The sequence below is a fragment of the Dipodomys ordii genome, unplaced genomic scaffold (genome assembly GCF_000151885.1).
Source record: "Dipodomys ordii isolate 6190 unplaced genomic scaffold, Dord_2.0 Scaffold221, whole genome shotgun sequence".
NCBI lineage: Eukaryota > Metazoa > Chordata > Mammalia > Rodentia > Heteromyidae > Dipodomys > Dipodomys ordii.
The window spans coordinates 311,317-336,646 of NW_012267437.1; the positions used below are offsets into that span (position 1 = coordinate 311,317).

Consider the following 25,330-nt stretch of genomic DNA (forward strand, 5'->3'; position numbering starts at 1 on the left):
TCCTTTTTGCTTATGTGGTGCTGAGGAATTGAACCCAGGGCCTCAGGCATGCAAGGCAAGTGCTCTACCACTGAGCCACCTTCCCAGCCCGCCAATTTTCTTTATTTGAAGGAATGATACAAACTAAAGAAATTAAGTGGGCTGGATGCTGGTGGCTCATGGCTGAGAGCTGAGGATCTGGTTTGTAGCCAGCCCAGGCTGAGTCCAAGAGACTCATATCCATTAACCAGCAAAAGGTCAGAAGTAGAGATGTGGCTCAAGTGGCAGAGCACCAGCCTTGAGCAAAAAACTAAGTGACAGAGTCCAGCCCCGGTACCCATCCCCCAACACACACAAAAGAAAAAAAGAACTTAAGTGAATATTCCAGTACTACTTATAGAAAAGGGAAAGGTAATTCCAACATGCATACTTTGCCTTGGTGACAAGCAGCCACTGGATTTGAAGACATCCCTCTAAAGCTTCTTTCTCTTTCATTCTCCCAGGCTGTGCTTGACAGAGATATACTAACTATCCAGATGGAGAGGCTCCTATCTTGAGTAAATTGGGTCACCTGTTTATTCAGGTAACATGTCTCAGTGAAGTCACATAAGGGGGAGGGGGTCAATTTTGTCAGTGTCTATAGGGTACAGTTCCAGTAATGTGTGATTCAACTTTTTGTCCAAATGTGATATACGGCATGGCATCCAGCCTACTCTTTTAAGTCGTCACTGTTTGGCTTCTTGACATCCTGCAGGAAGAGCTGGCCAATTCATTAGTTCTGCAGCTTCCTCAGGTTCTCATCATTGTCCTTCTCCTTGTGAGATTGGTGAAGAAAGTATCTGGCAAGTTTTTTCACAGACACATCATTTCAGCTAAAGTAGTAAGAGAGGGAGATGAAGGAGGTACAGGGCTCCAGGGTAACCTGGAAGTTGATAGTGGCCTCCTCCAAGTCCTGGTGGTGCATTTCCCTGATCATAATGGCTACAGCTAAACAGGGGCTCAGCGGCTGTGCAGTGCAGCAGAGGCCTTGGGGCAGCTTGAGGGCAATGCAAGGAAGTGGTTAAGGGCTGCTGCTTCTGAGCATCTAGCTGAGGAGGAGGGCTAGCAGCAGGCTCCATTCATGCATTGTTAAAACAGGAAAGCATGGTAATTTTTGGTAAAGACCATCTCTCAATGCTTCATTGGGAAACAACCCACTATCAAACACACTCACATAATTACCAAATCAGTTCTTTATAGACTGACTAGTCCATGGTGAAGAAAGGAGAGAACAAAAGGGGAGAGAAAGGGAGAGGAAGAGAAAATGCAAAGATTGAATCTCTAGCTATTTCTAGCAGTAGTCAGTGCATATTACTGGACAAATGACTAAGTCAGCTTTTGTTTTCTGAATGGCACCAGTGTGGCAGATGGTGTCCAATGGCATTATGAGAAAGGAACACGTTAGGGCAATTTTCAGGCTTCATATTAAATATATATACATATATAACCTGAACTAAAGAATGGGATTGGAAACAGACAAACATAACTGGTCTAGATAATTTTGAAGAACTGAAGCATTGCAGCCTATGTGGGAAATGATAGATGAAGAATCCAAAACTCCACAATTTCTGGCTTCAATGGTGAAAATACACAATTCACAGAAAAAGACAATACCATAAATAGAACAAGCTAAAGGGAAAAGATGTGTTGACAGTTCTTGAGAGGTTGAGGGAAGGAATAGAGCTATAAAAATCATCAGAATATAGTCAGTTGTTAAAGCCATAGAATGAGTGAGATCAGCCAGGTACCAGTGGCTTACACCTATGATCTTAAGCTACTCAGGAGGCTGAAAACTGAGGATCACTGTTTAGTCTTTTTTTTTTTTTGGGGTCCGGTCGTGGGGCCTGAACTCTGGGCCTGGGCGCTGTCTCTCAGCTCTTCAGCTCAAGGCTAGCGCTCTACCACTTGAGCCACAGCGCCACTTCCGGCTTTTTTTTTCTGCTCATGTGGTGCTGAGGAATCGAACCCAGGGCCTCATGCATGCAAGGCAAGCACTCTACCACTGAGCCACCTTCCCAGCCCCAGGATCACAGTTTAAAGCCAGGCAGAAAAGACAAATCTCTGAAGCTCTCAAATTAACCACCAAAAAGCTAAAAAGTGGAAGTATGTCCTAAGCACCAGCCTTGAACAAAAAAGCTGAGACAGTGCCCAGGCCCTGATTTTGGTGTCGTAATGTGGATGAGCACATGCACTCACATAAACACACAGCAATGAGCTCACTTGCATTGGAATCCAATGTAAAATAATATGACCAGGACATCAGACTTGGGTTTTTTTGCGAGTCCTGGGGCTTGAATTCAGGGCCTGGGTACTATCCCTGAGCTTCTCTCACTCAAGGTTGGCACTCTACTACTTGAGCCACAGTGCCACTTCCAGCTTTTTCTTTTTATATGCTACTGAGGAATTGAACCCAGGGCTTCATGCATGCTAGGCAAGCTCTCTACTACTAAGCCACATTCCCAGCCCAGGACATCAGTTTTGAGAGCACCAACATTTAAGAAAAAGCCAGAAAATCATGAGGAAAATAAGTGAATGTGGTTTCTGGGCACAGCTGATACAGCAAACTCAGCCAGTGAACTTGATGCCAATTTACACATAAAAAGGGCAGAGTTTGGAAGAAAAGGAGATAAGGGTTAATTAATTTGCCAGTCTCCTCACTGTAAAAAAAAAAGTGTGGGAAACTATAGTCTCAAACACTGCAGTCTTCTGCCCAAGGGGGAGGCTAGGAAAAGCCAGGCATTTGAAGTTTATAGGTGCACTCATCTCTTGGTTTATTGGTGCCACTCTAAACCTGTAGGTGCGGTGGACAAAGGTTTCCTTTTCAGTGATCTGTAACATAAAGGGCATGATTGCCCAGCGGGTGGCTGAAATAGTATCAATCTTGAGTTCCCCAACATGGGGGAAATGGATGGAAAAGGAAAAAGAAATATTAAACGAGCAATTGGGCAATGAAAGCTGACTAGTGAAATGATTTATTGAGCAACAACTATAGCTGTGAGTATATTTAAGTGTCTGTTAGTGTTTGTTACACAGTAGTACAAGCCTGTAGTCCCAGCTATTCAGGAGGCCAAGGTAGGATTACTTGAACTCAGCCTAGACAACACATAAAGACCCCTGTCTCAAAATCAATCAATAAATAGCAGGATGCTAGAATCTAAGGAGGGTAGCTTTAGGATGTTAAGACTGTCTGAAAATAAAGAAGTAGCAAAAAGTACAGAATGCAAGTCAAATAGTTCAAGGACAGGATGACTTTAGGATGGTAATTATCTCAAAAAGGGCCAAGAAGAATGGAAATGTAGCCACCCAAAGTGGTGACATCAGATATAAAGTGGCAATAGAATAAGGAAATTAATATGCTATTCTTTACTATTTACTGTGTTATTCACTAATGGCTCACACCTGTGATCCTAAATTACTTGAGAGGCTGAGATCTGAAGGATCTAAGTTTGAAGCCAACCCAGGCAAAACAGTTCATTTCCAAAATACAAAGCAAAAAAGGAAGGCTGGAAGCTTTTCTCCCATGGTAGAGTACCAGCACAGTAAGCACAAGTTCTTGAGTTTAAACTCCATTAATTTTTTTAAAAAAGGATAACAGTGAAAAGAAATAAAGATAGTAAGTGGCACTGTGGCTCAAGTGGTAGAGGGCTCACCATGAGCTGAAGAGCTCAGGCACAGTGCCAGGCCCAGAGTTCAAGCCCCAGGACCAAAAAATAAATAAAAAAGAGATAAAGAGGGCTGGGAAGGTGGCTCAGTGGTAGAGCGCTTGCCTCACATGCCTGAGGCCCTGGGTTCCATTCCTCAGCACCACATAAGCAGAAAAAAAGCCGGAAGTGGTGCTGTGGCTCAAGTGGTAGAGCGCTAGCCTTGAGCTGAAGAGCTGAGGGACAGCGCCCAGACCCAGAGTTCAGGCCGCACGACCTGACCCCCCCCCCCAAAAAAAAAAGAGATAAAGATAATAGCTAAGGAAATTGCAAAGTGCAAAAAAAATACGGCATTTAAAAATTATTTTTGCGTGAGGGCAGGGGTATAGTGGTAGAGTACTTGTCCTCCATGTGCAAAGTTCTAGGTTCCATCTCTAGGATTGCAAAACAAAACAACAACAACAACAAAAACAGCAAACTGAGGCCAGGAGCTGGTGGCTTATATTTGTAATTCTAGCTACTTAGGAAGGTGAGATTTGAGGATGAAGACAAAGTTGGCCTTAGCAGAAAAGTCTGTTAGACTCCTATCTGTAATTAAGCAGCAAAAAGACATGTGGCTCAAGTAGTATAGTGCCAGCCTTGAGTGAAAAATGTCAAGTCCCAAGTTCAAGCCCCAGTACCAGTACGCATATACAAATAAAGTTGTACATACTGTTGGAATGATTCTAATAAGCATATAAATAATTACTAACTCTGCACAAGATAATCTCAATTTTCCTATTCTTTATTCACCTGACATATTTCTCATCACTCTTATATTTGCTTTTTTTTTCTTTTTTGGTTAGGCCCAAGACAAGGACTTGAACTCAATTCCTGATGCTTTCAGCTCACTGGCTAGTGCTCTGCCAATTGAGCCACAACTCCAACCTCCGTATTTGCTCTTTTAAAAAAGGTCTTCAAAAGCCAGGTTCTGGTGACTTCTGCCTGTAATCCTAGCTACTCAGGAGGCTGAGATCTAGGATTTGGTTCAAAGCCAGCCCAGGCAGGAAAGTCCATGAGACTCTTACCTTCAATTAACTACCAAAAAGCTGGATAGAAGACATGGTTAGATACTCTAGTACAATATGCATTTGCTGAAGCATTTTCTACTTGTTCTTTTATACCAGTAGATATTTCACCTTATTACCTTAGTCCCTGTTAAAGCTGAAAGAACATAAAAAAATACTCATGTAATTTATATAAGCACTTGAAAACTTTTAAAAGAAGTTTTTGAGAGTTTTGGGAAATGTAAGAGTGGTATGCATTAAAGAGAATAAGGTGCAGGGCACTGGTGGCTCACCCCTGTAATCCTAGCTACTCAGGAGGCTGAGATCTGAGGATCACAATTCAAAGCCAGCCCAGGCAGGAAAGTCTGTGAGACTCTTTATTTCCAATGAACCACTCAGAAAACTGGAAGTGGCACTGTGGCTCAAGTAGTAGAGTGCTAGTCTTGAGCCAAAGAGCTGAGGGACAGCATCCAGGCCCAGAGTTCAAGCCCCATGACTGACAAAAAAGAGGGGGGGAGGAAGAGAGAGAGAGAAAAAGAGGGGGGGGAGAGAATAAGGTACAGATTTTTTGTGAACTGTTTGAAATCCTCTTTCTAAAAGTTAACAAGGCACTGACTATGATGTTTGATAATGAAGTATTTAGTTAAAAAATGTGCAGACGGGCTGGGAAGGTGGCTCAGTGGTACAGTGCTTGCCTTGCATGAATGAGGCCCTGGGTTCGATTCCTCAGCACTACATAAGCAGAAAAAGTTGGAAGTGGCGCTGTGGCCCAAGTGGTAGAGCATTAGCCTTGAGCTAAAGAGCAGAGGAACAACGCCCAGGACCAGAGTTCAGGCCCCATGACCGACCAAAAAAAAAAAAAAAGGTGCATACAGAAATGGAGGGATAAAGGGAAAACAAATGAAGCATTGGTACTCATAGACACTATGTTGAAAATGAACTATACAACTTGTGGGCAGGGATGGGAGGGAGAAATTGGGAGAGAACAAAGGAAAGGGTAACACTGTCCAAAAAGAAATGTACTCATTAATTCCTGACTTAAGAAACAGTAACCCCTCTGTGGAAGCAATACATTTTTTAAAAAGTAAAATAAAAAAAACTGTGCATGCTAGAAGTGGATGACAGTGAGGGAGAGATAATGGAAGCTCAAGCAATAGGAGTGCCTATTTGTGCCTGTCTGGCTAGCGAGACTCTGAAGCCAAACCCGAGTCACACATGCAGAACTGCTACTCCACATTCCTGTAACATCTCTGGTGTAACTTACTCCCTTGGTAAACAGCTTACATATTTTCTGTGTATTGATAATATTGTACATTTTAGCAGCTTTCTTCCTGTTTATTTTTAATCTCTGTAAGTAGCCATAAAAATATATAATCTTATACAACAAAAAGGAAACATGAAAATCTGCAAAAGTTTGAGAAATTGAAACCTGCAAAAAGGACTCTTTACCATTTAGTAGTATCCACAGCAGAGAAAACGGGCTGGGGATGTAGCTTAGTGATTGCGCATTTACTTACCATGCATGAGGCCCTGAGTATGATCCTTGGTACAAAATTTGTTTTTCAATTACCTCATTTATTTATTTAGTTACTTCTCAAGGCTATTGTTCTACCACTTGAATCCACTTCTCGGTTTTTGGTGGTTCATTAGAGATAAGAGTCTCACATGCTTTCCTTCTGGGATTGGCTTAGATGGATTCTCAGATCTCAGCCTCCTGAGTAGCTAATTTTTTTCCAGTCCTGGGGCTTGAACTCAGGGCCTGGGCCCTGTCCTCAGGGACAGGTCCCTGAGCTTCTTTTTGCTCAAGGCTAGCACTCTACCACTTGAGCCACAGTGCCACTTCTGGCCTTTTTTTCTGTTTATGTGGTACTGAGGAATCAAACCCAGGGCTTTGTTCATGCTAAGCAAGCACTCTACCACTAAGTCATATTCCCAGCACTGCTTTTCTGTATTTTGAAGCAAAAAATGACCCTGGCTCATGATCGTACTTTTCCATGCCTGGTTATTCATGCACTACCAATATGCCTTCTCTCACAGCCAAGTATCGCAACAAAATATGTTTCCTCTATCAACTATTTTTTTCCTTTTTCTGTATGTAGTATTAAGGATAGAACTCAGGACTTTGTAAATGCTCTACCACATGAGCCATACCCAAGTTTTCCAACTTATTTTGCTTTAATTAGCCTCATTAAAAAAGGAAAAAAAAAACCACTACGTGTCAGGCATCAGTGGCTCACACCTCCATGACCAGCTGCTAATTATCTAGTTTTCCTCATAGATATTAAATATTAAATAAAGCTTTCATTCCACATAAACTCCTGAATCAGTCTAAAATAGTGTTTGGCTGTTCAACTTTTTTTTATGGTCAGTCATGGGGCTTGAACTCTGGGCTTGGGCACTGTCCTTGCGCTCTTCAGCTCAAGGCGAGCGCTCTACCGCTTGAGCCACGGCAGCACTTCCAGTTTTCTAGTGGTTTATTGGAGATAAGAGTCTCACGGACTTTCCTGCCCGGGCTGGCTTTGACCCGAGATCCTCAGATCTCAGCCTCCTGAGTAGCTAGGATTACAGATGGGAGCCACCAGCGCCCAGCCAGCTGTTCAACTTTTGAAACCCTTTGAAAAAGGCCAGGCAAGCAATTTGTAGATTTACTGAATTTTCCTGCCACTGGTGATTTTCATTTACAAAAATATACAGAGAAATAACTAAGGGGCTGGGAAGGTGGCTCAGTGGTAGAGTGCTTGCCTTGCATGCATGAGGCCCTGGGTTCGATTCCCCAGCACCACAAAAGCACAAAAAGCCAGAAGTGCTGCTGTGGCTCAAGTGGTAGAGTGCTAGCCTTGAGCTGAAGAGCTGAGGGACAGCGCCCAGACCCAGAGTTCAAGACCAACAATAAAAAAAAAAAAATAACTGACTGAAACAAAATAACAAAATTCATTCCAACAATAAAATACCAACTTTTTTCATGGGAAGTCCTAAGTTGTCTAAAGCTAAACAGACAAGCCAGCAATTTATCTGTTGTTTAATACTGCCACCCTACATTCTTTTTTTATAAATGAAAATGAGCCTAGAAGAAAGGCCATCTTGTGGTCTTGCCTTAGAGTACAAAACTAAAGGATCCCACAGTGGGTTTTGTTCTGAAGCAATAATATACAGTCAAAAGAAATGCTAGGCAGACAAATCAGCCAAGTGAAAAGTTGTCACCATCAAGATAAAACATTCGTCAGGCACCAATGGCTCATGCTTGCAATCCTAGCTACTCAGGAGGCTGACATCTGAGGATCGAGGTTCAAAGCCAGCCTGGGCAGGAAAGTCTGTGAGACTCTTATCTCCAATTAACCACCAGAAACGGAAAGTGGCACTATGGCTCAAGTGGTAGAGTGCTCACTTTGAGCTGAAGAGCTGAAGGACAGTGCCCAGGCCCAGAGTTCAAGCCCCATGACCACCGCCCCCCTGCCAAAAAAAGAACATTACTGATGGGTGCTAGTGGCTCATGCTTATAATCCTAGCTATTCAGGAGACTGAGACCTGGAGGATCCAGGTTTAAAACTGGCCCAGACAGAAAAGTCTTTGAGACTTCATCTCTAATTAACTAGCAAATTGCCTTACTGGATGTGTGGTTCAAGTGGTAAAGGGCCAGCAGCAAGCAACAAAACCCAGTGAGAACATAAGGCCAGCCTGAGTTCAATCCGTGATACCAACACATGTACACAAAAGGATGGAATATTATTCTGAAAGGCAACCATCGTAAGTACCTTTCAATGAGCCTATACTATAATTGTGGAAATTGATCATTATTCCAACATCATTTATCAGAACCAAGAGAACTTCATTCACTGATACCATGGGCACTTTACACACACAATTCTAGAGCCATTCTTTTTTTTTGTCAGTCATGGGGCTTGAACTCTGGGCCTGGGCGCTGTCCCTGAGCTCTTCAGTTCAAGGTGAGCACACCACCACTTGAACTACAGGACCACTTCCGGTTTTCTGGTGGTTAATTGGAGATAAGAGTTTCATGGACTTTCCTGCCTGGGCTGGCTTTGAACTGTGATCCTCAAATGTCAGCCTCCTGAATAGCTAGGATTACAGGCATGAGCCACCAGCACCGGGCTCAGTCATTTTTTTTTCTTTTGAAGGTCCTGGGGTTTGAACTCAGGACATTATGCTCGCTAAACTGGAACCAGTCTTAAATGCACTAAAAGCCACACTAAGCTTGACACTGGTGGTTCATGCCTGTAATCCCAGCTACTCAGAAGACTGAGATCTGAGGATCAAAGTCAGCCCAAGCAGAAAGTCCTTGTGAGACTCTTATCTCCTATTAACCACCAAAAAGCCAGAAGTGGAGCTATGGCTCAAGTGAGAAAGTGTCAGCCTTGAGCAAAAAAGGCAAGCAAGAGTGCCAGGCAGTGCCAGTGGCTCACACTTGTAATCCTAGCTACTCAGGAAGTACAGATCTGAGGATCACAGTTAGAAGCCAGCCCAGGCAGGAAAGTCTATGAGACTCTTATCCAATTAAACACTAGAAAACTGGAAGTGGTACTGTGGCTCAAAGTTGTAGATTGCTAGCTATGAGCAAAAAAGCTCAGGAATAATGCTTAGTTCCTGAGTTCGAGACTCTTATCCAATTAAACACCAGAAAACTGGAAGTGGTACTGTAGCTAAAAGTTGAAGATTGCTAGCTATGAGTGAAAAAGCTCAGGAACAATGCTTAGTCCCTGATTTCAAGCCCCATGACCAACAAAAAGAAATAGTACAAGGCCCCAAGTTCAGCCCCAGTACTGGTACGCGTGTACACGCACACACACACACACCATATCATACACTTTTCCTTGAAGATAGAGGTTTCATTATTTATAGCCCAAAACCCTCAATCCCAGACTCTAGGATGCTGGGGTTAAGGACATGCTGTACCACACCAAGCAAACTATACACTTTTTTTGGGGGGGGGGTCCAGTCATGGGGCCTGAACTCTGGGCCTGGGCGCTGTCCTTCAGCTCTTCAGCTCAAGGCTAGTGCTCTACCACTTGAGCCACAGCGCCACTTCCGGCTTTTTCCTTTTTGCTTATGTGGTGCTGAGGAATCGAACCCAGGGCCTCAGGCATGCAAGGCAAGCGCGCTACCACTGAGCCACCTTCCCAGCCCCAAACTGTACACTTTTTAAAGTCACTTCTTCAACCCATTCTCTTAAGGGTAGTTACCTGTTCATTTAGGAAAAAGGAAATCCTATACCCAAAATATACAAGCCATTATGGAGCTCAGGACTGAAAAGAACTGCTGGGACTAAATCAGTCCCCAAAATTTTATTACCAACTTTTGTTTTGTTTTGTTTTTTTTGCCAGTACTGGGGCCTGAGCACTGTCCCTGAGGTTCTTTTTGCTCAAGGCTATCACTCTACCACTTGAGCCACAGTGCCACTTCTGGCTTTTTTTCATTTATGTGGTGCTGAGGAATCAAACCCAGGGCTTAGTGCATGCTAGCCAAGCACTCTACCACTGAGCCACATTCCCAGCCCTTATGATGAACTTCTAACATACAGCAGAATAGAAACAATTTTACAGTGAACGTTCAATTACTGACCAGTGAGAATCTACCTTTCATAAAACATATCCACCCATTTATTCAAACCAACCATTTTTATGAACTGCTGGAATTTTTATTTTTCACTTCTAATTTTAGGGACAGGGTTATTCAGGCTGGCCTCAAACTCAGTTTGGCAAGTAGCTGGGACTACAGCACCTGCCAGTGTCTGGCCAGTGTTGGCATTTGAAATACATACTTGGGGTTGATGCCCGTAGCTCATGCCTGTAACTCAAGCTACACAGGTAACTGAGATCTGAGGATCATGAAGCCAGTCGAGGCAGAAAACTCCTAAGATCCTATCTCTAATTAAGCATCCAAAAATAAAAGCTGGAAGTGGAGCTATGAGACATTGTAGAGCACTAGCCCTGAGCAAAAAAGCCCAAGCCCTGAGTTCAAGCCCCAGTACCAGCACAACCCAAAAAACATACATACATATATGTGTGCATGTGTATATATATGTATATATGTGTGTGCAGGTGTGTATATATATATGTGTATATATGTATATATTGGAATTGCTTCTCAAAAAAAGTTTTTTTCGTCGGTCATGGGGCTTGAACTCTGGGCCTGGATGCTGTCCCTCAGCTCTTCAGTTCAAGGCAAGCGCTCTACCACTTGAGCTACAGCACCACTTCCGGTTTTCTGGTGGTTTATTGGAGATAGCAGTCTCACAGTCTTTCCTGCCCGGGCTGGCTTTGAACTGTGATCCTCAGATCTCAGCCTCCTGAGTAGCTAGGATTACAGGCATGAGCCACCAGCGCCCGGCAACTAAATTATTTTCTTTTCTTTTGGGGGGGGTCCAGTTGTGGGGCCTGAACTCTGGGCCTGGGCGCTGTCCCTCAGCTCTTCAGCTCAAGACTAGCGCTCTACCACTTGAGCCACAGTGCCACTTCCGGTTTCTTTTTGCTTATGTGATGCTGAGGAATGGAACCCAGGGCCTGAGGCATGCAAGGCAAGCACTCTATCACCGAGCCACCTTACAGGCTTCTCAAAAACTTTTGACTATCAGAAATATACGAACAAAGTCTTGAAACCACAAACTATACTCAGTGTTCATCTCTCCTGCCCATCTCCAATCAAAATTTCTTCAGAACTCCAACAGCCATTTTAAGACCACACCATTGTCCACTATCTACGGCATTATCCTTAGGCCTCTTCCTGGCTCAGCATTGATCTGTGAAGCCTCTCCCAAACTTCACTCACTCACTCAGAACTTACCATGTCTCTCAGAGGGGCCACATTTCATCACTTGCAATTAGTGTGCAGGATCTATAATTCTACTTTTCAGTGTGTCTCTTTCACTAAAGCCTAACCTCTGTGAGGGCAGGAATTCCCTTATTTACCTCTGAATCTTCAGTAAGCAGCCTTGCCCTTACAGCAAGTACTCAGTAGGAATAACATAAATGAAAGAAGCAAACCAAGGAAAAGCTGAGTATGGAAATGGCCTAATCACAGTGGCACTTTAGAAAGCTTCAACTTAGAGCAACTGTTGTTAAGAGCATGAGCTTTGAAGCCAGACTGCATGGGCACAAATCCCAGAATCCCAGCTCTGCCACTTATTGCTGGGTATCTTTGGGAAATTATTCTAAAGTTCCTGGGCCTGAGTTTCTCCATTTGGAAAACAAAGGTAACAGTGCTTCTTAGGTTATTGCGAGGAGCCAATGAGATGTTCAATTTTTTTTTTTGTCAGTTGTGGGGCTGTCTAGGTGGGTCTAGGTGCTGTCCCTCAGCTCTTCAGCTCAAGGCTAGCATTCTACCACTTGAGCCATAGTGCCACTCCCAGCTTTTTCTGCTTATATGGTGCTGAGGAATCGAACCCAGGGCCTTATGCAGGCAAGGCAAGCACTCTACCACTGAGCCACCTTCCCAGCCCCGAGGCATTCAATTTTTTAAAGCAGGCTAGCGTTTTGTAGTTCAGTGGTAGAATATTTGCCTTGTGTGCTTGTGGCCCTGGGTTCAACCCCCAGCACAATACACTTGCACACATGGGTGCATGTGCGTGCATACACGCACAGGCACACACATACAGAGTAAGCATTGCATCAGTGTTGTCACTACTGCCAACAATCAGGTTGCTGATAACAATGAGGTTAGAACAGGAAGATAAAAGCTGAGGGGGGGAGGTGACTGAAATATTAGAGCACTTGCTTAGCATGTGGGGAAAACCTTGAGTTGAAGTCTTCATACCAAGAAACAAACATATCTTTAAAGCCTGGGTAGAAACAATAAAAACAATGTGGAAAGAATGGCTGTGAATGAATCTACTTTGGAATGTCTAGGACAAGTGGGGTTGTTATACAGTACCCACTCTACTACCAAGTTCAGTCCTCAGCCTCATAACTGGATTTTCTTTTTGTTAGTTGTAGGGCTTGAGCTCTGGGCCTGGACACTGTCCCTCAGCTCTTCAGCTCAAGCTAGCACTCTACCACTTGAGCCATTCTGGTTCTCTGGTGGTTTATTGGAGCTACTTCTCGGACTTTCCTGCCCAGGCTTGCTTTGAACTGTGATCCTCAGATCTCAGCCTTCTGAGTAGCTAGGATTACAAGCGTGAGCCACCAGCGCCCGGCTCATAACTGGATTTTTAAGAAATTAAAACAACTGTGATGTGTCTCATCGAGGCAAAGATTTGATTTTGGCCACTTGCAGTCTAGCATTACTGGACTCTCACCACAAGCTCAGTAAGCACTGCAAGCTTCTCTTTGTAGCAAATCTTGTAATCTCTTAGCTGAGATTTCTTTCATTACTCCACCAGGCACCACTTCTCTAGCTGGTGAAGCCCACAATCCCCATCCAATGACTACATTCCCTAAGTTGGGGAATGGATTTGTAGTTTCATCCGATTCAACCCTGTACAATTTTTCTTGCTGCTACTTCTTCCTGCCCACCTCCTTACTCCTCATGCCTTGCTATTCCTTCCACGTAGGAACTTGAAACCTAAAAGCAACAGAGCAATAGAGTGGTGCCAAGAACTGGAGATGCTGCCAAGTTCTTCCCTGGGCCCCATATGCAGTGACCCAACTCCAGGCAGATTGGACTTAACAGCCCCCAGGCCCTCATACACTTGGTATTCCTTTTTGCTTCTGCTCATTTTCTTTCTCCCACTTAAAGCAACCTCATCCCAAACCCATAATCCATTCAAATCCAACCCATCCTTGAAGATCTAGGTGAGGCCCAACTTCTTCAGGAAGTCTCCCCCCACCATTTTATCCAGATTACCAACTCCTTCACACACATGTACACACACAAACAAGTACTGTACTTACCGTGTGCACCACAAAGCAAAGCACAGTCACAGTACACATTGATATAATTAAACAAATGTTCTGTGTGTATATGTTTGATTTTCTAAGGGAAGGGTGTCTCCCATGTCTTTCAAACCTTACAGTGGGTTAATACTTGTTGAACAGTGACTGAATCAGTGCTGCTTTTTTTCTTTTTCTCTTAAAAAATAATTTGTTAGGCTAAAGCAGGAGGAGACAGAATCGTGATTAAATGAAAAAGGTTGAATGGTTAGAAGCACTGGATTAAAACAGGAGAATATGTAGAAGAAAGGTGTCTAATTAACATGATGAGCAGATTTGTTGTGAGGTTGGAAAAGTTACAGGAGGATGTCAACAGGAAAAATGCAGGGACAAGGTATTGCAGTTTGAAAAAGGCCACAGGAGAAGGGTAAGGCTCAAAAGAAATTCTTACTAAATTGTGCTAAAACCTGGAGGTAGGCCAACTGGGTAAGTGAAAGGGGAAGGCTAGGGTGACAGGGATGGAGATGTGGTCAATGAGGTGAGTAAATTGATGAGGGGGGGGGCGGGTGGCATGGAAGGTAAAGGTGAACAAAACTAGCTTGAGCAATTAGGTTAGCGGAGTGGTTAGGAGTTAGGTGGGGAGGGAATAGGTGTGAAAAGTGTTATTTAAAATCCGGCCCCTCCCTCACCTTGACCCGGAAGCGGATGAGTGCTAGCCTCACGCAGTGGCTCAGGCAGGCAGGTGGCAGGAACCAGGCCCGCGGTGGAGGGGTGCCCTTGTTGCCCACGTGTCCCACGATCAGTTGCGCTGTCTGCCGCTCGGCCTGGCACCGACGGCCCCACTCGGCCAATCGGTCCTTGCCCAGGCCCCCCGGGAACATAACCACCAGCTCCAGGCCGTCGCCGCCGGGATAGGCACAAGCCTGGCACAGCGCTGACAAGTAGCCCAGCATGGCGTTCCATTGGCCGCCACACACCCAATCCGTCTGGTAGCCGCCATAGAGCCGCGGCAGCGCTGAGCCCGCGTCTACTAGCACCCGGGCCCCAGGCAGCGGCGGGGGCGGCGGGGGCAGCCCGGGCTGCGCCTGGCCGTGGTGATGGAAGTGGTGAGCAGGGTGATGGTGCCGAGCGGGCCCCGCGCCCCCGGCGTAGGCACCCAAGGCAGCAGGCGGGAACGGCGGTGGAAGAGGACCGGAGCCCCGGGTGGCGCGCGCAGCCCCGGGCGCTAAGGCTGCCGTCGGCGGCAGCTGGCGGTGCAGGTGCTGCTGCTGTTGCTGGCGTGAAACGGTGCGCGCGAGTTTGAGAAGATCCACGGGCACCACGGCCCCCGGACAGCGCTTCTCCAGGAACTCTTGGAAGCCCTGGACGCCCATGCTTGGTCAGTGGGCAGATGAGACAGCGGCTGCGCAAGCAGGCTGGCGAAGATCTGGGCGCGAAGCTGGGGGCGAGCGCGTGCGCACTCCGTGGGGGGTGAGGGGGCGGGGACAGGATTCCCGACGGGAGGGATGCGGGGACTGGGAAGCGGAGGGAAAGAGACCACAGATTGGATAAGGATGGAGAGGAGGGGTGAGGCTGACCAGACCCTGAAGAGGCTGGGAGGACAAAAGCGCTGTCAAGCCTGTCGTCACGTCTCTCTTTTTTGTCCTCTTCCACTGCTCGTCACCGTTTCAAAGGTGGTGAAGCTTCTTCCTTCCACCTCCGGGAGCCATGTTGCCTCGTCTTCTCTATGATAAACGCTTTCTAGCTGGAAAAGGGGGGCGGGGCGGAACCGATCGGCATCCTGGGAGTTGTAGTCATCTCGTGTGTGGCCTCGTGATACAGCCAGCGAATGAGAACACCACCCTTGAGGCTTACCGGGTTACCAGAGGTGGGGGACAAAGATGTATGTTTAGAATTTTCAGGCAACTCTTTGCAGACCACTGTTTTGCCTCAGGCACTTTACTGCTATTCCTAGGAAAACGAGGTGTTGGAGGAAAGAGCGATGCTTTACGGGAAAGGAAATAGCGCGAATTGATTGCATTTGGCTAAAGTAAGCTAAACTTCTCTGGGAAGGAGAAATTTCCCTTCCATAGATCAAATAATCTGCATAGTTTGCAATGAAGAAGGAAAAAAAGCATGAAGCATAAAAATAACCACTACCACTTCTATACCAACCCACGTCTGGCTCCTGAAATTCTTTGAAGAGTAGTAGCTCAGTTAGGTTGTATAGCCTTTGCTCTGCAGGTCTCTTTGGTCAGGGAGATCACTGCCAACGCATACTAGATACTCTATCTTTGGAACCCTATACTTAGGGTCTTTGTTTCCAAACTGTGAATCAGTCTGTGTAGGAGCTCTTCAACATGTAGAAGCTCTTCAAAATAGTTGCAAGCGTTCTAATTTCATCGTAATCTTTAAAAATAAACCAAAACTATTTTCAACGCGCTTCTCTGTTGAAACCCCCTGTAAACCCTGTCATCATTGAATACAGAGCAGAAAACAAGATTTGAACGTGTACTCACATCTTTCTTGGAATGTACTGGAAGGTGCTAGATTATGGCAAACCACAAAAATCCAGAACCCAAGAGAGATCTAAAGGAATCTAAGAATTATCTAAGAACGTCTATTGGGATGTAAAAGCAAAAAGGCCCCAAACTACCAAAGAATTCACTGTAAAGCACTCATTGAACAAAGCAAAATGACAAGGAATAAGAAGATAATGAAGTAGTGTGTGTAGGTTACTCATGAAAACAAGCCAAGTGAAAGGAGAGAGAGCAGTGTCTTGAAAAGGAATAAAGATGGAGAAGGGCTGGGAATGTGGCTTAGTGGTAGTGTTTGCCTAGCATGCATGAAGCCCTGGGTTCCATTCCTCAGTACCACATAAACAGAAAAAGCCAGAAGTGGCATTGTGACTCAAGTGGTAGAGTGCTAGCCTTGAGCATAGAAGCTCAGGGACAGTGCCCAGGTCCAGAGTTCAAGCCCCAAATCAATACCAAAAAACTTTTCTTTATCCCATGAGGTTTTTTTTTTGGGGGGGGGTCCAGTCGTGGGGCTTGAACTCGGCCTGGGTGCTGTCCCTCAGCTCTTTAGCTCAAGGCTAGTGCTCTACCACTTGAGCCACAGTGCCACTGCTGGCTTTTTTCTTTTTGCTTATGAGGTGCTGAGGAATCGAACCCAGGGCCTCAGGCATGCAAGGCAAGCGCTCTACCACTGAGCCACCTTCCCAGCCCCTCCCATGATTTTTTTTTTTACACCTGAAATTTATTTCCCTGACTCCTATTCAGGTGGAATGGATGTTTCCTTACAACTGGTAATTGATTAATTAGTGTAATGTCTTCTTTTCTAAAAAGGAAATTTGGTTGTTTTTAATTATTTCATAGTAGATCTAATATTCTTATTGGTTACACTCAGGGACTCCTACTTGCTAGGCAAGCACTCGGTCATGTGAGCCACATCCCCCCCACTTTTTTTTTGGTCAGTCATGGGGCTTGAACTCTGGGCCTGGGCTCTGTCCCTCAGCTCTACAGCTCAAGGCTAGCGCTCTACCACTTAAGCCAAGCACCACTTACAGTTTTCTAGTTGTTTATTGGAGGTAAGAGTCTCTCTCACAGACTTTCTTGGCCCATCTGGCTTTGACCTGTGATCCTCAGACCTGAGCCTCCTGAGTAGCTAGGATTACAGGCGTGAGCCTGGCACTTGGCTTCCCCACTTCGTTTATTTTGAGTTTAAGGTCCTGTACTTTTCCCCAGGCTAGTCTCTGACGCAGCTTCTCCTACCTCCCAAGTAGCTGGGATTACAGACATGTGCCGTGGGTCCTGGGGCATATTAGATATAGTGGTGGCAATTATGTTTAATTATAGGCTATAAGATCTAAAGGAGCCATATTGAACTAGAAGAGGATGGGAGGTGTTCAGGAATGCCACTATTTCTGGATGCAGCAGTTGAATACATTTTGCAGTTGTCCATGGATTATGTTAGGGCTGGACATTTTTGCAATTGTACATAGCAGGCAAATGACAAATGTGTTTGTAGGACAGCCAAAAGAAGGACTGTGGGTACCCTTTGTCTTGTGTGTAAGTTTAGCTGATTTGGGGAGGGTAGGGGAAAGCACAGAAATAAATGGTGGGACAAAGGTGAAGTAATTCAGCAGTGATACTAGACACTATGTTGAAACCGAACTATACAACTTGTGGGGGAGGAGGGTCAGGAGGGATAAACTGGGAGAAAAGGAGGGAAGAGGTGACACAGTTCAAAAAGTACTGTAGTCATTACCTGACCTATGTAACTGTAACCTGTCTTTACACCACTTTTACAATAAATTTTTTTTTGGAAGAACCTTAATCTTATCCTTATGATTACACAGGTTCCATCATTACTGTACCTTCCAGAGACTTTGTTATTGAGCTGGAGGAGGAAATATGTAAGTTCTGGTTGGAAAGATTGAGTGGAATATATTGTAAACATATGTAGAAATGTAACAATGAAATCTTTCTCTGCATAACTAAAATAATGGATATAGCCCATCGCCTTGTGCCTGTGGTTATTTTCTTTGTTCTTTATCTTTTGTGTGGGTACTGGGGCTTGAGCTCAGGACCTAGACTCTGTCCCTTAGCTTTTTTCCTCAAAGCTGGCACTCTACCAGTTGAGCCACAGTTCCACTTCCAGCTTTTTAGTGGTTAATTAGAGATAAGCGTCTCACTGAGGAAGTGGTGCTGTGGCTCAAAGTGTTAGAGAGCAAAAGAACTCAGGGACAGAGGCTGGGAATGTGGCTTAGTGGTGGAGTGTTTAGCAGGCATGAAGCTCTGGGTTTGATTCCTCAGTACCACATAAACAGAAAAAGGTTTAAAAAACAGAAAGAACAAAAACAGAAAAAGCTGGAAGTGGCACTGTGGCTTATGTGGTAGAGCGACTTCCTTGAGCTCAGAGAGGCTCAGGGACAGAAACCAGGCCCTGAGTTCAATCTCCAGGACCAGCAAAAAAAAAAAAAAAAAGCTCAGGGGACAATACTCAAGCCCTGAGTTCAAGCCCCACAACTGACAAATGAAAAAAAGGGTCCCACTGACTTTCCTTTCAGGGGTGGCTTCAAATGATGATCCTCACATCTCAGCCTTGTGAGTAAGACTACAGGCAAAAGCTAAGAGCACTCAGCTAGGACTCTTGGTCTTTAAGATGCCTATTTGAGCTGGGTGCTGGTGGCTCACCTATAATTGAGGTTCAAAGCCAAATGGCATAGAAAATTCCTGAGCATATGTCCTGATTTGAAATGTGTGATATATGTGCTAGTCCTTTCCAATACTGAATTTATTTTATTTTTTTTCTCCAGTCCTGGGGCTTGAACTGTCTCTAAGCTTTTGTGCCCAAAGCTAGTGTTCTACCACTTGAGTCCAGTTCCTCTTCCAGCTGCTTGTGGTTAATTGGAGATAAGAATCTCATAGCCATTCCTTTCCAGGCTGGCTTTGAACCTCGATCCTCAATCCTCACATTTCAGCCTCCTGAGTAGCATATGCCACAGGTGGGTGGCTATAACACTGAAATTTTGTGATCCTTTCCCCCTCCCCCCCGCCCCATCTTTCCCAAGGCCTTTGGCCTTTAACTTCACTAGCATCTGTGGTGTATTTCTTCACACCTGCCTTGAGCTTGTCATGAGACTGACCTCCCCCACTGAAGGACTTCAGCTCCCTCTAAACTCCAGTCACAGATGCAATTGTATGTGTGTGTGTGCACATGTGCACGCACATGCATGTCTGGTACTGACGTTTGAAAATTAAGCCTTTGCACTTACTAGGCAAGCCCTCTACCATATGAGCCATCCCCTCAGCTGTTTTGTATGTCCTTTCATTTTTTACCCAGTGGTGTGCATTAATGATAGCACATTGTAAGTGGCTTTTCTGTGGATCTTACCTCCAAAATTAAACACTTTCACAATTGAATCTCATGTTATTACATCATCTAACACATATTAGGACACTGGGGCTCAGAAAACAATAGCCCAAAGTATGACACTTTGGCATGCTGTGTACTTAAAAGATAAAGGAAGGCCTTAGACGCAACCTCAGAAGCAAATTTTCCTTCTAAGCTTGTCTTCCCTTCTGTGTCCCGCACCATTTTCCCTCTACAATTATTTCATAGATAAGAACTCCTTTTCCCCAAGATGGATTATAGGACCTTTTTTTTGCTGTTAGTTCTAGGGCTTAAACTCAGGGCCTGGGCACTGTCCCTGAGATTTATTGCTCAAGGCTAGAACTCTACCACTTGAGCCACAGCTCCACTTCTACCTGTTTTGGTGCTTAATTGGAAATAAGAGTCTCATGGACTTTGTTACCCAAGCTTGCTTTGAACCTCAATCCTCAGATCTCAGCCTCTGAATAGCTAGAATTACAGGTATGATCCACCAGCATCTAGCCTGGATCATAGGAACATGAAGCACTTTCCTCTAAAGTAAGCCAGAAAATCCAGAGAAATCATTCTTTTCCTTTTTTCTTTGAAAACCTTCATTTTAAAGTTATGCTATTTTATGTTCAGGACTATGAAATACTACACTAATAGGTCAAGCAAAATTGGACAGGCTTCTTGGGTTTCTTCCCGCATTCCATTAAAACATTACATTCAGTGATACTCACCAGACACTGTTGAAAATGAACTATACCATTTGTGGATGGAGATGGAAGAGGAAAACTGGGAGAGAGCAAGAGGTGGCATTGCCCCAGAAGAAATGTACTTTTAGTCTGGCTTATGTAACTGTAACCTCTCTGTACATCACCTTTATAATAACAATAGAAATAATTTAATAAAAATTACATTGCACTGAGACTGGGTTGTGGGAGTCAAGTTCAGGCCTGATGACAGTCCAGGAACGAAGGTTTGAACAATGAGTGATCATTAAACAAAATGTTCTATTGAAACAGAGAAAAAAACTCCCACACAGAAGGGACTCAGAAAGACTGAAATGTGGCCATGGTATCGTCTATGGGTTTTTGTGTTCAGATTGGGGGCAAATCTTGTGGGCCATTGGAAAAAGCATCTGATTGGTGGGTCTTCATTTCCCTTTCTTTCTTTTCTTTTCTTTTTTTTTGGAGTCCGGTCATGGGGCTTGAACTCTGGGCCTGGGCGCTGTCCCTCAGCTCTTCAGCTCAAGGCTAGCGCTCTACCACTTGAGCCACAGCGCCACTTCCGGCTTTTTTCTTTTTTCCTTATGTGGAATCAAACCCAGGGCCTCATGCATGCAAGGCAAGCGCTCTTCCACTGAGCCACTTTCCCAGCCCCCTCATTTCCCTTTCTTATAAAGTATGGACTGTGATTCTTATCACTCATTGTTCTTCCCTTTTTCTAGCCTCTAGTTGAACTTTTTTGCTCTTTTGTTTTGCTCAGCTGGCCTTTTATTAGGAGTTTGGCTCTTGTCACAAGTCCCTGTTCACACTACCTTTCCACAGAGGCCTCCTCCTCACAACTGGATATTGTTCAACTAACTCCTAGCAATGCCATTTTGTCCAATTACACTCTTTAACCAACCTGGGCAGAAAATCTGAGTCTCATTTTCTTTTAGTGCCAGTACCATATATTGAACTCTGGGCCTTGTGTTCTTGTATGGTATTTTGGCTCACAGCTGATGGGCTACCACTTGGTCATACCTCCAGTCCAGCTTTTTGGCTGGTTAATTGGAAATAGATCTTTGTAGATTTTTCTGCCTGGACTGACTTTAAACCAGGATTCTAGCTGGGCACTGGTGGCTCATGCCTGTAATCCTAGCTACTCAGGAGGCTGAAATCTGAGGTTCAAAGCCATCCCGGGCAAGGAAAGTCCTTGAGACACTTATCTCTAATTAACCACCAAAAAACTGGAAGTGGATCTCAAAGTGGTAGAGTACTAGCCTTGAGCAGCAAAGCTCAGGGATAACACCCAAGCCCTGAGTTCAAGACTGATGACAGACAAAAGCAACAATAATAACAAAAGCATCAGTATCCTTAGATCTCAGACTTCAGTTGGTAGAATCATAGACATGAGTCATTAGTGCTTGCTGGCTCTTTTTTTTTTTTTTTTTTTTGGTGCCAGCACTGGGGTTTGAACTCAGAGCCTGAATGCTGTTCCCTAGGTTTTTTTCCCCCTTTATGGCTAATACACTTGAGCCACATCTCCAATTTTGACTTTGATGGTTAATTGGAGTTAAGAACCTCACAGACAAGCTGGGCGCTGGTGGCTCATGCCTGTAATCCTAGCTACTCAGGAGGCTGAGATCTGAGGATTGCGGTTCAAAGCTAGCCCGGGCAGGAAAGACCGTGAGACTCCTATCTCCAATAAACCACCAGAAAACCAGAAGTGGCGCTGTAGCTCAAGTGGTAGAACGCTTGCCTTGAGCTGAAGAGCTGAGGGACAGCGCCCAGGCCCAGAGTTCAAGCCCCATGACGAACAAAAAAAAAAAAAGAAATTCTTTTTTAAATTATTATTTTAATAATAAAGGGGACTGGGAAGGTGGCTCAGTGGCAGAGCGCTTGCCTTGCATGCTTGAGGCCCTGGGTTCGATTCCTCAGCACCACATAAGCAAAAAGAAAAAAGCCAGAAGTGGCACTATGGCTCAAGTGGTAGAGCGCTCGCCTTGAGCTGAAGAGCTGAGGGACAGCGCCCAGGCCCAGAGTTCAGGCCCCAGGACTGGACCAAAAAAAAATTATTATAAAGGTGATGTACAGAAGGGTTACTGTTTCATAAGTCAGGTAATGAATACATTTCTTTTTGAGCACTGTCACCCCTTCCTTCTTTCTCTCCCAGTTATTCCCATCCATGCCCCCCCACAAGTTGTATAGTTCATTTTCAACACTGCTGCATTTGTTTACCCTTTGTCCCTCCATTTCTGTGCCCCCCTTACCTCCTCAAAGGCAGATAAATGAACAACCAAGACAAAAAGAAAAAAATGTGTGTTATCTCTAATTGATCAGCAAAAAGCTGAAAGTGGGAGTGTGGTTTATGCGGCAGAGCACCAGCCTGAGCATAAAATGCTAAGGACAGTGGCAAGACCCTGAGTTCAAGTCTCAGGAACAGCAAAAAGAAAGGATTCTCAGATGATAGAAAATTTTATTTTCTATGCTCTCTCCCTTTTCAATAATAATTGATTTAAAAAGTGAATACATTTTATATCCATGTAAACAAAGAACCTAGATCTTTTAATATTGAAAAGATTCCCTTTTGAAGTCTATGTGAGATGTCTTCAAACCATGATCTTCAGATCTCAGCCTCCTGAGTGGTTAGGATTACAGGTATGAACCAGCAATGCCTTGCTATTTCTATTTCTGAGGTCATATTTGTTTTAATCTTTGTAACAATTTTTGGTAAATTTCTGAAAATAAAATTCTAAATTGAGTTTTGGCCTCAAATTATCTTTGCATTTTCTAATCGGGCCTCTGAAAAATCTAGAAGGCATGTCTCTCGCCTTGTAAACAGAGATATTAAACTAATTAGGCTTATTTAATATGTTAACTTACAGAAGTATACTTATTCTTCTTTAAGTTATATTTATGGATATGTTATCAATGCAAGTGTCTCCCAAACTGTATGTTCCTAGAAAGTCATTGTCATAATTTTGGTTATTATGCTCAATATTACATTCCTTGGAAATAATCAAATCTTGTGTGTGTGTGTGTGTGTGTGCATGCATGAACTTTCAGCTTTTTGTGTGGTTAATTGGAGGTGTTTCACAGAATTTCCTGCCCAGGCTGGATTTGAACGGTGATTCTTAGATCTCAGCCTCTTGAGTTGCTAGGATTATAGGCATGAGCCACCAGCACCCTGCCAAATCTTCTTAATAATTGCTGGTTATGATAAACTATCCATCTAATTCCTAAACATAGCCATTCTAAGCCTTTGTCATTTGCACTTTCATTGTTTTGTTTCTTAAAAGCATTTACCACCAGTTGTAGTTCAAAATTGTTTCTTCTTCAAGATGACTCATGCAGGATTGACATATACTAGTTCCTGATGACTTTAAGTTCATGCCATCTGCCTGGACAAGAATTTCCAGAACTGTAATGAAGAAAGTGACATCATGAAACTTCCAACTATGATCATACAGAACAAGAATTACTATATAGGACTGAATGAATTAATGGTAATAATTTTTAATGGCATTCTCTTTTATTTTTGTTGGTTGTGGTACTTGAATTCAGGGCCTCAGAATTGTCCCTGAACTATTTTGCTCAAGGCTAGTGCTCAATCATTTTGAGCCATAGCTCCACTTCTGGTTTTCTGGTAGTTAATCGGAGATAACAGTCCCACAGACTTTCTGCCCAGGCTGGCTTTGAACTGTTATTCTCAGATCTCAGCCTCCTGAGTTGCTAGAATTACATATATGAGCCACCACCACCTGGCATTCTTTAACATTCTGTTTTGCTGAGTAAGGGACATTTTTTAAAATCTCCAGGCTTCATAGCAATTTTGTACAGAGGATATTTTGTGGACAAAAATGAAAACATTGCTGGATGCCAGTGGCTCACGCCTATCCTAGCTACTCAGGAGGCTAAGATCTGAGAATCGCAGTTCAAAGCCAGCCCTGGCAGAAAAGTACATGAGACTCTTATCTCCAATAAACCACCAGAAAAATGGAGTGGCACTGTGGCTCAAGTGGTAGAGCGCTAGCCTTGAGTTGAAGAGCTCAGGGACAGTACCCAGGCCCAGAGTTTAAGCCCCACAACCTATAAAAAAAAAGGAAAAGAAAAAGAAAAAGCATTGACTTCTCTTGCCTTCCAGAACTCTGAACTATGGGTGAAATATTTTTGGGCAATAGTTATTTGTGGCAGTTCAATAAAAATAATTTCTTCTGCTTAACAAAGAACACAATTGCAAATATTACTTATATTACTTAAGTTTTGACTAAAAGGTTGTAGCTTCAGATGTGACCAGACAAGCTTTAAGGGACTAATGTTAATATTTTAAAGTCATACTTGACATAATCCTTTGAACAAATGGTGCATGTGTATGCATGTATATGTGTATGAATGTTACTACTAGGGCTTGAAATCAGGGCCTTGTGCTATTACTACACATTTTTTGTGCTGGCCTGGGGCTTGAAATCAGGACCTGGTCACTGTTCCTGACCTGTTAAGCTCAGGAATAGTGCTGTAACACTTGAGCCGCAGCTCCACTTCTGGTTTTTTTGGTGCTTAATTCAAGATAAAATTCTCACAACTTTCTTGTTCATGCTGGCTTTAAACCTTGATCCTCTGATCTCAGCCTCTGAGTAGCTAGGATGATAGGTGTGAGCCACCAGCACCCAGCTTAATAATAATAATATTACTATTTTGGTGCTACTAGGCTTTGAACTCAGGACCTTCTCCTTGCGGGCAGGAACACAGTACCACTTGAGCCATACTTCTGGTTCAGCAAGGCAAGTTTGAAGAGGGTCTATGAGGACCTATAAATCCTGTTACACCTATGTAAACAATTAGTTGAAGTTTAATGAGACTAAATTTATTTTGTAAACAAATCCATCTTACTCTGGTAGAAGTGGGGGGTGACTATAAAGAGAAAAATCATTTTTTAAAGAAATGGGGTGAATTTGACACAGAAGAAAATTATACTACACATTACCTCACTGTTTTTAATAATGCAACGAATTTCAAGTACGTCATTCCAGTAACACAAATCAGACTTGTGCAGAAAATTGGTACCAAGGAGTGAGTGAGTTGCTTTAACAATATCTGAAAATGTAGAAACAGCTTTGGACATGCATAACAGGCAGAGATTAGAAGAATCTAGAGGCTTACAATGCTATAAACAGAGCATTATGGATGATTCCGTTGAGGGCTTTGAAGATAAGGAGATTAGGAAAAAGCTAACACATCTT

At 43.9% G+C, this 25,330-nt stretch overlaps 1 protein-coding gene across 1 annotated transcript in view; it reads right to left on the bottom strand.

Moving 5' to 3' along the window:
- The window catches only part of Fam120c (family with sequence similarity 120C), a 130,919-nt gene extending 115,943 nt beyond the window's left edge, over window positions 1-14,976 (bottom strand). The window contains exon 1 of the mRNA XM_013035804.1: window positions 14,217-14,976. Within this exon, the coding sequence (XP_012891258.1) occupies window positions 14,217-14,900 (684 nt within the window). The 5' untranslated portion in view covers window positions 14,901-14,976. The remainder of the gene's footprint in view (window positions 1-14,216) is intronic.
- Window positions 14,977-25,330: the final 10,354 nt, after the last annotated feature.